Source organism: Lissotriton helveticus, chromosome 2_2, assembly GCF_964261635.1.
Source record: "Lissotriton helveticus chromosome 2_2, aLisHel1.1, whole genome shotgun sequence".
Classification (NCBI taxonomy): domain Eukaryota; kingdom Metazoa; phylum Chordata; class Amphibia; order Caudata; family Salamandridae; genus Lissotriton; species Lissotriton helveticus.
Window position 1 is genome coordinate 168,143,213 of NC_136060.1, and position 15,648 is coordinate 168,158,860.

The window sequence follows — 15,648 nt, forward strand, 5'->3', positions numbered from 1 at the left end:
GGAAAAGAAATTATGTAGAGTAGACATTTTAAGTAAATGATATATCCGTTATGGTAATGATATAATGATTTTTATTGTTGTTAGGGAGTAGGTGGGCTATTTTATTGTATTTCTAATTCATTCTGAATCTTTATAATATTTGTAGTTCGCACAATCTATTTTAACTTACGTTGTAGTTTATTTTACCCTTTGTAATGTTGTAATTTAAAGGTAATTTCATAACTGTGGATGGCACTTTATGTACAATTAACTTCTATGATCTTAGAGGTCAGCACATGTCCACTTTATTACCGGGAAGAGCATTGTATATTATTCATCATTTTTTAATTAATACAGTTATTCGTAACTTTTTGCTGCTAGCATAAGGCACTTTAGCTTTGTCGCTGAAAATCTAATGCACTTTATATTTTGCTGCTAATTGTTACAGACAATCTGTAAAAAAAATTCATTAATTGCACTTTCCTTTTGCTGCTAATTGTCATTGAAAAACTGTTAATATTTGCTGCTAACACAATGCACATTAGTCTCGGTGCCGTGAGCACATTGCACTTTATTCAGTTGTTGTTATCTGTTATTGATAAACTGTTAATATTTGCTGCTAGCATAATGCACTTTAGTCCTGTACTGGAACATGGTTAAACTAATGTTGATCAACCGATGTTAAGGCATTGTATCTGTATATGTTCACTCAGACCTTGTGCTAGATATGTACTTTTTTGTAATGATTTTAATTAATCAACAAATACATTTACTTACTCACTTACTTACTCATGAGCCTATTACAAGTAGTGATGTTACCCGTTTTGCTGGTGAAGTTTGTAAAACACTTTGTAAGCTATGCCTTTTCTTTGTTTCTATGCAGATACTGTGTTTGGCAACGGCAAAGCGTCAGACTACCTCCTGTTAGGAAACATTGTATATACTGTAAGTTTCTACGCATTGTATTTATTTTCTTTACTGCAATACTGTATTTCGAACTGCAAGCTTATTATTAGATACCCCATATTTGTGTTTAAGACTAGTTTTGTCATTAAGTCTGGCACACACAGTTTTAGCAGTTGCACTGAGAGCGCTAGTAAGTAAAGGGAAAGAGTGGTCTTTATACCATTCCTCTTCAGACATTTGCTTTTCTGCAATAAAGGAAACTATAGGAGGCATAACCGAATTCTTGAAAATTCATATTTATTTCACAATCAAAGAAATAGTTGTTCCACAATCCACACAGTCTTTGTATGCTGCTATTCACAAATGTGTATCTGGCTTTGAAAAACAATTGCCATTTATTTTAATGCGTTTTGTTTATTGTATGCATCGTAATTCATTTTCATTGCCTTTATTTCCAGTTTGACTGTTCATAACCCAACAAACTTTCATTTGAGCGTGTTTTCCATATACCCTTTTCTTTATGGCAACATACCAGATTTCATACAGTTCAATTAAATATATTGCTTCATAAGGACAAAGAATAAAATCTTAGCCATTACCAGTATCCCTCGAAGGATTATACTTGCTGAAAGACAAATAAAAAACACAAGATAGATCAAATTATAGATATTCCATTGTATTGAAAAGCATGATGTAAATATAGATGCTTAATTAAGTGATCTAAAAGGTTAATTTAGCATTTAATCAAATACACTTACAAGAGAAAAAAACACATGGTAATAAAGGTTGCATACAATCATCACCATAGTTTCATGTTTTTGGACTTCTATGTTGAATCATAAAACGTTTGAAACCTATTTCCTATTTTGCATTTTGTGACACTGTCAATTAATCTGTCCGGTTACTGGTTATTCTATGTCACCTTTCCTTTGAGAGAATCAGAGTAGAAATTATCAGTCCATTGGTTATGTTTTAGGAGATTGTTTCTGTCTTGCATCCTGGTGCAGCTATCCAGAGGTTTACCTGATGAAGCGTCGACGTCTTAAAAGAACTTCTTTTGCAAATCAGGATAAGACATATAAAAGAAGAAAATGAAGAAAATCTGCTTTTTGGCTGGAGCACTCAATGAACGTGATTCTTCTGGGACTCTTTCACAGGTTGCATCACTACGTTAGTCTTTCATCTAACCTCAAGAGAACCTTTCCTCCTGTCTCTTAATATGGACATAAACAATGCAAGAAGAAGTACACGAAGGGTTAAATATCACCTTAAGGTGGTCCTGGAATGTTCTAGGAACAAAACGTCCGTACACCAAGCCTTCCTTAGCCAGATGTAATGTCCCCCTGTCCCTCTCTACCTTTTCAACCTTTCACCATATTTTCTCTTTTGGGGTTTGCTGCTCTTGCTGGATGCAAGACACTTTAGGAATGTTATTGCAAAGGACTCACTTGGGACACTAGATCATCATAGTTTAGTTTTGATTATTTTTAAACTCTACACCTAAGTGGAGTTCATATTTTATACATAGGTTATTTTGGCTTCGCAGTGGCCTTTTCACACGGTTCAAACTATAGCCCACAGCCTTCATTCAAGTGGTTGTATCAGTGCTTCAGTTGTTGTCATAGGTGCCAGATTTTCAGGCTACCTGCTTCTCCAATGTGACTTTATTTTTGTAGATCTTATGTAGATGATGGCAATCTATTATGAGATCTCAAAGGGTGAATATTGTTAGGACCCCTGAGTGAGATATATCATTGGAGTTTCAAAGCATATCATTTTAAATAAATTTGAAGGAGCCTTGTTTCCCTTCTTGGTTGAAGCAAGGATAGGGACATCTTTGCCAAGTAATGTAGCTGTCTCAACCTAGAGCTCTGCTGCTTCATCAGAAATTATAATTGCATCAAGGGCAGGCTTTATTTTGAGGTTTTTGTATTTGGGCTTACCTTAGGCTGAATAGTTAGAAATCAAAGTGTGTACTTGAACATGTCTAGAAGACTTACCAGCCCCAAGGGCCATTCCCATCTCTTTATCTGCCTTTTTTAATGCTCTGTGTTCTCATGCCTCAACAAGCTCCCCTGCCAGTTCCATTCTGTTAAACCTGTCCAATTTTCTGCCAAGACATCTTGATTTGAGTGCCCAGCATCAAGCAAATGATTAAAATCAGGATAATAAAGTCTTTCATCTTTCAAATATTTACTTTGCTTTAATTTCCAATGTACCCTTTTCTTACCTTTGCAAATCAGGGATTACATTTTTAATATGTTAGCATCTGTTCCCTTGTTGTTTCTTCATGTTCTTTTGTGTCTCAACTCCTCTTTAATCAAAATAATGCAACGTCCTCGCAGTACCGAAGGGGCCAGAGCAATTAAGTAGTAGCTCTTCTTTTCTAGTTGCATGGTTGGCTATTCAGACTGAGCATTAATTTCTGATTTGAAAATTCTAACCGCAGACTCATACTTCAAAATATCCTCCAGGCACCTGACTGGATCCAAACAATTTTCCAGCACTGGTCCCGCGTGCCGATATGTGGCTTTGTCTGGCTTCATTCTGACTTTGTTCCACCCCAGAAGTGCCGGAACAGAGCTGCATATAAGCACCACCATGCTTGCTGATTTCTCTTCTTTTCTGGGTGTTCTGAAGCAAATCCGAGCTCCACTCCCACTTGTGTCTGTCTTTAGACGATTTCAAAGAACTCTTCGACAGTGTGCAAGAGGACGATGTCCCCACCAAAAATGACAAATTCAAGGTATGCCTTGACTGCAGGAAGTCACAGACCAGCTCAAGGTGTGCCTTTAGCTTCTGGGATCTTACTGCAACTCGAAGTCATTTGACAAATGCCCCCTAATACTCCAAAGGCAATTTAAGACGTAAAGCAAGGTTGAAGTGTTAAATTGGCAAACATAAGTTGTGGTTTTAGCACAAGTCTTGCTCCCTCTCCAAGGTGTAGATCTCCCCCTGTCAAGGTCACAGGGCCATTACTGTGACCACTACTTCCTGTTTGAAATATTTTGGTAAGTCGATGTTGAAGCAAAAACATTAGAAAGTGGAACAGAACTTGTCCCCATCCCTCCACTGACTCCAAAGAGAAGATGCAAGGACGTCAAGATCTGAGTTATACTCCCTCATGGTCACCGGCCATGGAGATGGCCATCGTCCCGACATGCCCAGAGTTCACAGAGCCGTTGCAGACCCAGGAGCAAATGTAAGTCTTCAAGGAGAGTTTGCTGCAAATTTTTTGTGCGACTTGCGAAGAAGACTATGGGCAGCATTTCCAGCACCCACAAAAGGACTTGTTGATCTCTATAGATGAAGGAATGAATCCAGAAGCGTGGCTAGAGTTACACAGCACAGGCTGCACCAACAACAGTGAAAAACTAAAGACTACTACTGAAGTAAATGTTATCATGCACTGTATTTACCATGATGCATTAGGACAAATTGAGTGTTGGGATCTAAGCCAGTATGCTTCCATCCTCCTTCTGGTTTCAATACCTCACTCCGACCTCCTTAACCCACAGATTGCCCATAGTGGCATGGGGCTCTCAAACCCTCTAGGAAGCTTCAGAATCTCATTGTGTTCTGGAATATCAGAGTGAGCATGGATTTCTATTTGCCAGAGTAGGATCAAGATGTCTGGATGTTGTGTCTCACTTATAAACTTACATACTAACTAGCCTGGCGAGAACAATGAGCTATTTGTCATCTGTATTTTTCTCCCACTTTGTTCCTACAATTTGGCTGGCAGTGTGAAATACAGATCAAGATCCCTTCCTATTCTATTCTTATCAGTTTTTTGCCTCTGGTTCTAGGACATAAGCTGTTCTGGGGCTTAAACAATATAAGATCTCCACAGCATCAAGAGTAGGGGAGCCTATTTCAAATACATGGCTATATTCTGCCAGTAGTAAGGTTTCTTTTTCCTCTTATCCATATAAGTGTCACAATGGTATTGTGCTACACAAACTAAATTGCTGGCATGTTGTACCTCAGCAAATAAAGCATGGCTCATTTTGCTGACATCTCTGAAATTTGGGAGGGAGCTCTGTATTGCATCTTGATGTCCACATCACATCAAACAACAAGTTTGTGAAGATTTTTACCTAAGTGAATAAATAAAATAATCTGATTTGTAGAAATTAACCCAGAGTACAGCATGCATCTTAGATTACAAAGTATACATTACAATACTATATAAAGTCACCTCTTTTGGAGAAGACATGTTTACCACTTCTCCATTCAATTACTATACTTAAAAGATCTACGAAACATGCATCCTCTGTGGGTTTTAAGTACCCACTTACCACAATGAAGGATTTAGATGTTGACCCTAGTCAATTTCACGCTAGCTGAAGGGTACCTAGTACATTGTTTTGTTCACATAGGTGTATTAAAAGTAGCCTTGACTTCCTGCCCCAACTTTTACACTCATCATATTTCCAGACATAGCTTCAGATGCCCAGGCATAACATCTAATGTCAAACCACATCATTATATGCCCAAGCAAAACTTTAAAATGCTCAGCCAGAGCCTCCTTTTAGCCCCACACACAACCTCTATTCGACCAGGTATAGTCTGGCATGCCCTGCTACACCCTCATAAATACATGTGTGCAGGCTCTTCTCTCTCTCAAAATCAGTCTGCACACATGCTGTATAAATCAAGCATTGGCATAGCCAATTGGTCTCGCCTTTGGGACCTTATAAGTGTTTAGCCATGCAACAGTTGATGTTGTTGCACCAAAGATATTGTGCTGCATAACTAAACACTTATAAGGTTCCAAAGGCGAGCCCTATTGGCTATGCCAATGCTTGTTAATTTAGAAGCGTCTGCCTTCTGTTGGTGGAATGTTCTAATCGCATTATAAGCCTGCTGCCTCATTATAGCCCTTCTACCCCTTTATAAAGGCCCTCTGGCCAGCCGTAGGTCTGTCAGGTCCATAACTTGGGTCTAGTATTTTCCCCACCCAGCCCCTAGTGCCATTAACAGAGGGGATAATGCAAAAAGGACAATTGATAGACAGAATGCAGAACAATGTCATACATTCACTCCAGTACAGAGATCTGGGCCTAAATCCATCGTTTTTTTGATCACCATGCCATTCCAGTTTGGACCCAGCCATATGCAAATCAGTCTTGACCCTGCGCCCAATGGGAACAGTCCCTCCTGAACTGCCAGTCCAGGCCCTCCCGGGACTGGAAACAAGCATCCTAGGACCGGTTTCGGGCTTTCAGCCCTAATCGGCCAGGATAGCTTGAATCCAGAAAAACGACTGTTATCTTGTCATTCAACAAGCATGGACGCAGAGTCGGAGACCTGTTGTCCATCACAGGCCGGTCAGTGCAATCCGTGGGTCCTGGGCCTCTTTTGGAGGTGATCCTGCCTGTTAATGAGGCAGCAGGCAGGGTTTGTGCACCAGCAGCAGGGCAGCGCTAGGTAGGTGAGCAGAGTCACCACTGCTTGTGACCACACCCCAGTGCAGCGGGCCGATCTGATTCCTGGCTGTAAGGCGGCCTAGCAACAACAAACGACCCGGTCTCAGAATACTTCTACATAGTCTAAGAACATATTAAGACACTTTAAATACTTAAAATAAAACTGCTTTCAGAGAGGAGGGGCAGTTTTCAGACAGTCTTTAACGTAAGTCACATCTTTACACATCAGGTCACCACTGTGAGGATGAGTTACAGGGGAACCCATAGCGCCTCGAAGCAAAATCACATGGAAATCACATTTTATGAGTATTGTAGCATTTTAAGTTTTGGCGGAAAGACCTTCAATTCTAATAACCTACTGAGTTCATAAAAACAACGACGTGCTCATATGTTGTGTCTCAAAGTTTGTGTAACAAGCATAGAGTGATATGGAAGCCAGCAGAGGGCGCAGACCACCCAGAGAGGCCTCTCCATGCTGAGGGGGCCACCCAATAAACGCATCTCTGCACAATAAACTGAGCTGCAGCCTTTTCAAGCAGAACCTTCTGGCCCAAGAGGCAGTGTGACGCAAGGTGTCGGTGAGCTACTTTTGAGGTGTACGCAATTCAAACAAGAGATGAGGGAGTAGGTAAACCGAAATAACCAGCAGCCTGGAAAATAATTTAGACGACTGTGGCATCCTGTTTATATGCATGTAATTCCCAAGTGAGTTATCAATGTATAATCTAGTTTTAACTTGTTTTTATAATATCTAGGCCTGGAAATCGGTTTGTACTCTGCTATGGTTGAATGGTTTGCATTTCGTCATAACTTCCAACACTGGAATCCTTGTTGTGAAATCTCTGTGAAAACCGTACACAAACCCTACTTGCTCCAGGTCACTTACAGAGAAGAAAAGAGAATGTAAAAAGAAACAAAGGTTGAAAAAGAGAAGCTGTGTGTGATAGACATTAAAATTAGAGTAATAAAAAGATGGAAACAAGACTACGAAAGTGAAAGGAAAATTGAACTAAGCAAATAAGATTTGAGAGCAAACCTAAAAGGAAATTAAACACAGACTCTCAAAGGAGAAGAGCAGGACATTTTTTTTAAAAGCAATGAAAGAAAAAGTTGCAAAAGAGAGAAATAAAGTGGAATTAAGAAAAGAAAATGGAGACACGGAAAGAAAAATGTGAGAAACATAAAGAAATCTGCAAGAGAGAAGCGAGGGGTATAGGAGAACCGAAACGAAAATGTCAGGAATGCAGCTGGCACAGTGCAGGGCCGCTACTCACTCCCGAGAAGGCTAGGCCAGGGCACAGAGAAGGCGGGACATGAACCCGCCTTGGACCAATTGCGTGCTGTCTTTCTTAGAAAGACACATGCAAAGGCCAATTGCGGGTGCTAAAACAAAGTACATGCACGAGCATGTGTTTAGCGTGGAAAAGCCCTTACTAAAAGTCTTGCAGTGCAGCGCACGCGCGCTGGCTCAGGCGAGACCTAAAAAACAAGGTAATTTTTTTTATTAAAAAAGGCTTTAAACTGCACTTCTGCACTTTTTAAGCACCATAAATTAAAGATATTTGTATTGCCATCTCACAGTAGTAACATGTTATTCAGTTAATCCTTAAGATACTGAATATAGCTGACCAAAATTACCCACTGTGCAGGTCTTCTAGTTATTTTTCAGGGTGAAAGATCCATTTTCATGAAAATACTTTGTGATGTATTCCTATAGGTTCTGAATCGATCCCCCTATTCCTGACCCTATTCTGGTTAACAAACCAACAAGTTAACTAGCAGTCAGCCCATGAGGCAGCAAACCCCCATGATGCAGATACCGTTATCTGACGAAGCCACACTACGGCACAGGAACGTGTTATCTGATTAGGTCATAACGCTTGCGATCTAATTAGACAAGCGATATTCCTCCAGCCCCTGATAAGGCATACGGAGTTCTCATAACAAATCAAACCTATGACAACCTGGGAAAAACCCTGCGGCCATTGTTTTGATTTCACCGAGAACTTCAGCAAAAGAATGTGCTAACGACCTGGTCGTATGACATCCTTATTGACGTATCTATGTCCATCCTTACGTCAATCTCGGCACCTTAAAGGTATAAATATTACCGATATTGCCCTATGCAAACACACGCGGTGGTGACGAGACGGAGCAGCCATACTTGCCGAAGCCCAGAGCAGAGCAGACCCCGCTGGCGCAGCCCCGCCTTCCTGACGCGCTGAGAACGAGACGCGCTGCTTTCTCCTGCCGAGAAATCCAGCACCGGCGTTTCCGGGTAGCCCTCGCAGGCAGCCTGGAATATCGAGAGCAGAGAAGAGAGATACCATCCCTCATTCATCCTAACTTCCAGGTACAGAACTGAATAACCCCTCACAGAGAATTCTTTAGTCAGTCACTTGGCAAAAACAAACTTAACTTAAACTGTAACTTTCTATTCCCGCCCACGTATTAGACTTAGGTCAGGTACACGGGGTAGGCGTATTTAGAAACACCAGTTGAGTACATTTAGTCAAATGTATATGTATATGTAATATATTTTATTCATTTTAAACCTTCATATGGCTTAGAAACCATATCAATGTTTTTACAGTATTATTTTATACTTCTGCTTCTAATGTATGCACTTTACTTAACCATAAGTATTGCAATAATATCGATCCATTTCTCTTGTACGAGAAAAGAGACTGATCAATAAATAACACCTTTTTATTGAACACGCCCGTCTCTTCCTTTTCTCTACATTCTGATGAGACTAAGAATGCACGTACTGACTGAGTAAAATAAATTGCCTTTTGTTCACACGACTCTCGAGATACACTCTTGATTAGGGGAGAGCAAAGTTGTCATGTTCTATGGTTGTCAGAAACTAAATCCCTTCTTGTCTAATCAGGGAAGTTAATTCCTTCCTGAACATTCGAGAAAGTTTCTAGTGAACTCTGAGCTAGCTGGCAAACCCAAAACTTTAAGTCTAATATCGGCAGTAGTAGACCTAGTTAACGTCTGTCTAGGCCTATACTATTGAAGGTATTATTCCAATGCGCAGAGCCTATTGGGATAATAGGAACTACACTACATGGCGCCCAACGCGTTTGGAAAGGGCGATAATACTAACGTAAGACATTTAGAGTAACTCAGTCGTGCTTTCTCACTCAGACCCCTTTTTCCCATTATACTCCAAAGACGTCTGGAGTGGGTGAAAGGTCATATCTGCCAGACCTCGCAGGAGGGAACTCCTATGTATGGTTCTTGGTATAGTCAACGTTGAAGGATACATTGTTCCAAAATATTGTGCATCTAATCTTTGTTTCCATAAGAAACCTGATCTGCAAACAAAAGAAATAACCATCCTGTCGGTAAAATGGTAGACAGTGATGAGGAAAGAGAGGCAGTTAGATTAGCAACTGAACTCGCAGAAGCTGATACTGCACTACAAAATGCAGACCCGGAGATAATACTCATCCCGGTCATCAAAAGGAAATCTATAACCTTAAAACTTATAGAAAACGGACTGACACCTAGAGGTGGCACAGTCATATTCGTAATTGAGGCACACGAATATCGGCAGACAGAGGTATACTATTCATGGATAAATTTTCCAGCAGCAAATGCTGTAACAAAGTACTTCCACTATTACAAAATAGAGGAACCTCCTGAAACGTACACTCCTTTCGAGGAGGTGGAAGTACCACTCAAATTTCAAGAGCACCTGCTCTTATTTGATGGCGCCCTAAAACATAATAATCACATCACCAGGCTCGGTCCTTTAGGTAGACCAGGAGCAACGTGGCCGGTCCTAGCCGAATACACACCACATCCAGACATCGATGGGATGTCTGCAGCAAACCTTTTAACACAGCTAAAACAACTAATAAAAATACACAGACAATTAGTCCAGTATGTGATGCGGACTTCAACAATTCAGCCAGCGATTAAAATTCCACAGCTGACCCCTCACCAGGGGAACACAAATAAAATTACACCACAGAACATACAATCCTGCCTAGGTAAAGTACCGGCTAAACGGGAACAAATACCATTCTGGTTGGCACAGAAAATCACCCAAATAGAGGCGGTGTTTCCTGACACCACCCCATTAGAAAAACACAGGATTCTGACTATCTGTCTTCCAATGGGAATCGCACCACACATTGAGGACTGTGACACTTGGGGTACAGTCTTCGCTTCCATCTACACAAAAACGCACGGTGTTCCATCCATTTCGGTAATACCAGATGTGCTAAAACAAATTCAAGACGAATACGGTCCAGAACCCGCTTTAACTCTTGGCATGAAATTACTAAAAGACTTCAAGCAGGTCTCGGCTATATTATTAGCCAACATAAAAGGTGAAGCAGCAAACGTGGCGATCCGCCAGAGGTTAAAGGAGACAGATATAGCAGACCAACCAGCTGAAATTGCCAGAATCATAGAAAAATCCTATGAGGAACTAGGTAGAGATAGTTTAGGTGGAATACCAGTAAAACCACAACTGATTGAAAGTCCTGAAAAAATATTTTTTAATAATAACTCAACATCACAGAAAAAGAGCTGGGATGGAAACAAACAATCCAATCCTAAAGAAAAGAAATTCCAGTCCAGAGGAAGGTCTCCTAGGCAAAGAGAAAAATCTCCGAACCAAAGACACAGGTCACCGCAGAGTGACCCCTCTGGGAAAAGATATAACCTTAGAAATAGGGATAATATAAAAAAGCCTGATAGATATCAAGACATTGATACACGTCCCTCTCAATCTTTTCAGACTTCCTCGCAGAAATCGGAAAGAAGAGGACGATCAGAACAAAGAGAAGAGCACGCCAAGTCCAAAGACAAGGAACCTGCTCAGCTAAAAAAGAAATTACAATTTCCAAAAAAGAAGGTAGCCAGTATCAAGGTAGTTAACAATGCCGAGAATACTGAGGACACAACTGAAAAACGGAGAATGGGCTCAGACAATGCTAGACAGCGCAGCAGAAGTGAGCATAGCTCGCAAAGTCCTTATGAATCATCTGGAGACAGTGGACACGAATGAATACCTTCAAGTGGAAACTGCAGACACCAGAGTTAGCAAACCTCACAAAATATACGAAATAACATTACGTATAGAGGGAGATAAGACTAGAAAAATAAGGGGACTATTTTGGGATAATCTCTCCAAGGGCTATGACATCCTTCTAGCTGAAAAAGACTGGCCACCAGAGTTTGTCAGGGAGTGCCCTCATGGCGAAGAAATAATTATGCCTGCCTTCTCAAATCACATCCCAATTCATAAAAAATACACACTTGCTAGAAAGTGGGCAGTAGCTCTAGCTCCTGCTTTATATAAAAATCACGTAGGATGGGATGAGGACTCTCCTCCTCACAAAATCCAGTTAAAATCACAACCTACTGCACAAAGGCAGTACCCAATTAAGCAAGAAGCTAAAAAACAGGTAAAAGAAATTCTAGATCAGCTAGAATACCAGGGGGTGATTGAAACTTGCACCTCACAAATGAACAACCCTTTGTTTCCGGTCTCCAAACCAGACAATTCATATCGTCTAGTTTTGGATTACCGACACCTTAACTCATGTTGCAAAACTTTTGCAGTGCAAAATTCGCATAGTGCTGCACTAATGAATAACATAGTGCGCAAAAAATACAAAACAACATTAGACATTTCGAATGGATTCTTTTGTCAAAACATAGCACCAGAGAGCAGATATTTGTCTGCGTTCTCAATAAATGGCACTCAAAAACAATTCTGTCGGTTAGCCCAGGGGTACAAAAACAGCCCGGGGGTATTCTCAGCGAGAGTAACAGAATTACTACAAATATATGACGACGAAGCATTATCGTATGTCGACGACATATACTTAACAGATGATGACTTGGAGACTCACTTGAAGAGAGTGAACACCATAATACTTGGGTTCGCAGCAGAGGGTTACAAATTCAACTTTAAAAAATCCAGAATTGCCCATCTGACAGTCCTGTTCTTAGGATATGAATTATCAAGTGAAGGTAAAAGCCTGGCTGACAATTTTCTAGAAAAATGTGCCGTCCTCCAAGCACCTAGAACACTAAAAAACCTACAGTCAATTCTAGGCTTCCTAAATTTCGGAAGAACATACATTGCAAATTACGCAGAAAGGGTCAAACCCCTTTATGATCTGATAAAACCAGATTTTAAAAGATCCAATTGGACTCAAATACACACAGAAATTCTGAGATCCTTACAGACAGACATGCTAATTAAAACAAAATTAGAAACACGTGATAACACACAAAATCTTGTGATTCGAGTCATCCCAGGGAGATGCGGATTCACATACCTGACCTCTAATGAGGGAGAAAAGGTACCGATTGCATTTAAATCACACTTGTACACAGAAGCTGAACAGAAATTCGGCAACAAAGAAAAAATTGTTCATGCAGTTCAAACCGCAATAGCTAGAGAAAAAGATCAAGCTGACGGTAGACATATCACAGTCAGAACAGCTGAATCAGCCTTTGAGGCACTAACAACACCGTGTAATTTACCAACAACAACATTGAATCCGGAAGGGATACAATGGGTGAATTCAATCACAACGGACAAAGTATACTATTACTTTGATCCAGAACTAAAAGAAATGGAAAATTTAGAATATGAAAGAACATTCCCTCTGCCAATCGACATTCTGCCTTTACGACATTACGCCTGTGTAATCTATGCAGACGGACATGCTCAACCCCCCGTTTGGGGAGAACAGGCATATAACCCCACATGTGGGATTACAAAAGAAGTGTGGCGCGGAGGTAAACTAAAACCTCTATTAACAAAAACACACTCAGTAGAAACTAATTCAGAACAACAGACTGAAATATTAGCATTGAAAATGGCGCTAGATAATGCGGATCGCGAATTCCCGACACTTATAGTGTCAGATTCATATTACTGCGTCAAATCATATAACAAGGATTTGCAGACATGGATTCAAAACGGTTACAAAGATGACACAGATGCAACAATAAAGCAGAAACTGCTTTGGGAACAAATAGCTCTTTTACAAAAAGAACTACCAAAGACTCACGTGACACACTCACTGAGTCATCAGCGTGATGGCGTTCACGTTGCAGGGAATTCATTGGCTGAAACAGCCACAGCGGCAGCCACTAAATCGGCTCCCGTAGTTCGAAAAAAGCGTACATTAAAATACATTGACGGTGAAACAGTGCTGGCGGTGAAAACGTCATCAAAAGGCGACTGCTCAGCGCTACCGATCAACTATCCACTCAATTATACATACATAATCGATGCAAACTCCGTCCCTTTTGCTCGAATCCCTGGAGTGGGGGATAGAGTGATTCCAAACATGGACAGGAGAAACTTGTTAATCGCAGACGCACATATGGGCGAGGGTCTCAGACACCTCAAACTAAAAGCTTCTCTGGAAGAATTACAATCACGGTACTGGTGGCCAGGCATGAGCCTGCGTCACACCATGTTTGTAAAAAACTGCCCAAACTGCAACAGAGATCGCAGTGGGGAGAGAAACAGTTTAATACCTCGTAGTTTTACTCCAGAAAAAATCAAGAGTTAAAAGCAAGGCTTGCGATTAACATATACAGGCTAGTTTCCACTTATAGTGTAGATCACCAGCACTCGGCTGACGTCTGGACTGTTATACAAAGATTTGCGAGTCTAAATGGCATATACGCTAAGAGCATGCTACGTTTGACCATTGTTTTCACTCTAGCCCTCCAGCCTGAGGGGAAACATGGCCAAATGAGCATAGCACAGCGGGAATCTTCTCACTTCCTTCCTGAGGGATACGGGATGGTGTAAAGAAAAAACCAAGGCATAAAGCAATCTATAACGGAAAGGATATTAGGTTCGGGAGCTGGGTGGGTCAAACATTTAATAAGTGTCCAACGTAGTCTAAATAACTTGCCAAGAAATTCTCTGAAGGGATTCAGTCCGTACGAATTATTATTTGGAACTAGGATGTTGATCTCTGACCTTGATAGTCAGACTTCAGTGGTGAAAGAAAAAAGCTTTGATATCAAAGACCGTTTGGCTATTTTGCAGGACTTAAACAAAACAAGAAAAGACCTGAGCAACATAAAGTTGAAACAACAGCCAACAACCACTGAAGAACCACCACCTGTCCCAGCAAGACCTGTCTGGATTCCAAAAGTCGGGGATCTAGTCAGAGAAAAGATAGCGGTAAAGAAGGAATTTGGGCCTTCTTACAGAAAAGCAGTTCCTGTCTTGTCTGTCAACGGGACAAGATCAGTTGTACTACCGCCACTTGCTGGTAAAAAGGAGAACCAAGTTGTATCCATCGACCTGGTAAAACCACAATCATGTGGCCGATAACAAATAGTAGGCCAAGTGGACTCCCAATAAGTAGCAGAACACCAAGGTTTGCTACCAGTACAGAGGTTCTAACAAAGAGGTTAATCACTTTCGAAACACCTACAAAAGAACAACAAGGACTATGCAACAATGCAATGGAACTTAGACCTCTGAAAACCCAAATAAAAACATTTAGCAGAGACACACCAATCTATAATGAAGTACCAAGTGCAAATGCAAGAAACAGTGATCCTGAACCAATTGGAACAATTGACAGAACTGCATCCGGCTACTTCATAAACTTCGATGATTCCTCTGAAGGCTTCAGTGAATCAAAGACACAGCCATCATCAAAAACCTTTAAAGATAAAGCTAAAGAACTTTTGAAACAACTGAAAGAAACATATCTGCTTTCTCCATGGCTCGAATTTTGGGTGGGTTTTGGTGCATTTATCCTCATACTTTGGCTCATCATGATACTAACTTTGGGACGCTTCATTGAGGGAAAATATGCTAAAATGGACACAGCAAGTCAGAAAATCAACTTGATCCTCAAACCACACACATCTTCACACGTCGAGAAAAGAGAACTTTCTTCAGCCAACTTCACAGCCAATCCTATACCGGGTGGGGTAGCATGGGACAACACAGACTATGAAATTTATGGTCCGGTCGACATCCTGAAATATCCACACCAAATTAAGATCTCATTGAGTGACTTTGTAAAACCAAGCTCATTTGCTGATGATTGGGACTTTGAAAGCATTAATAATATGATGTCTGACTTAGTAATGTCTGCTAAATTTACCAAACATGATTATTTGCAGGGTTCTACAAATTATGATAGTATGTACTGTTATAACCATTATGGTAACCATTTTCTACATAGATCTGCACAACCTAGAAATGTTTTAAATTATAATCAATGGGAACATTGTGCAACACCTCCAAAAGGGAGCTCAAGAAGCGTTTACGACAAATATTCATACTTTTCAGGTTTTAACATAA

The 15,648-nt window shown here is 40.6% G+C and overlaps 1 protein-coding gene across 6 annotated transcripts in view; it reads left to right on the plus strand.

Annotated features, from left to right (window-relative positions):
* The window catches only part of ATP8A1 (ATPase phospholipid transporting 8A1), a 1,103,292-nt gene that overhangs the window by 815,585 nt on the left and 272,059 nt on the right, over window positions 1–15,648 (plus strand). For all 6 annotated transcript variants that reach the window (XM_078678248.1, XM_078678246.1, XM_078678250.1 and 3 more), the window contains one exon: window positions 863–924. In XM_078678248.1, the coding sequence (XP_078534374.1) occupies window positions 863–924 (62 nt within the window). The remainder of the gene's footprint in view (window positions 1–862; window positions 925–15,648) is intronic.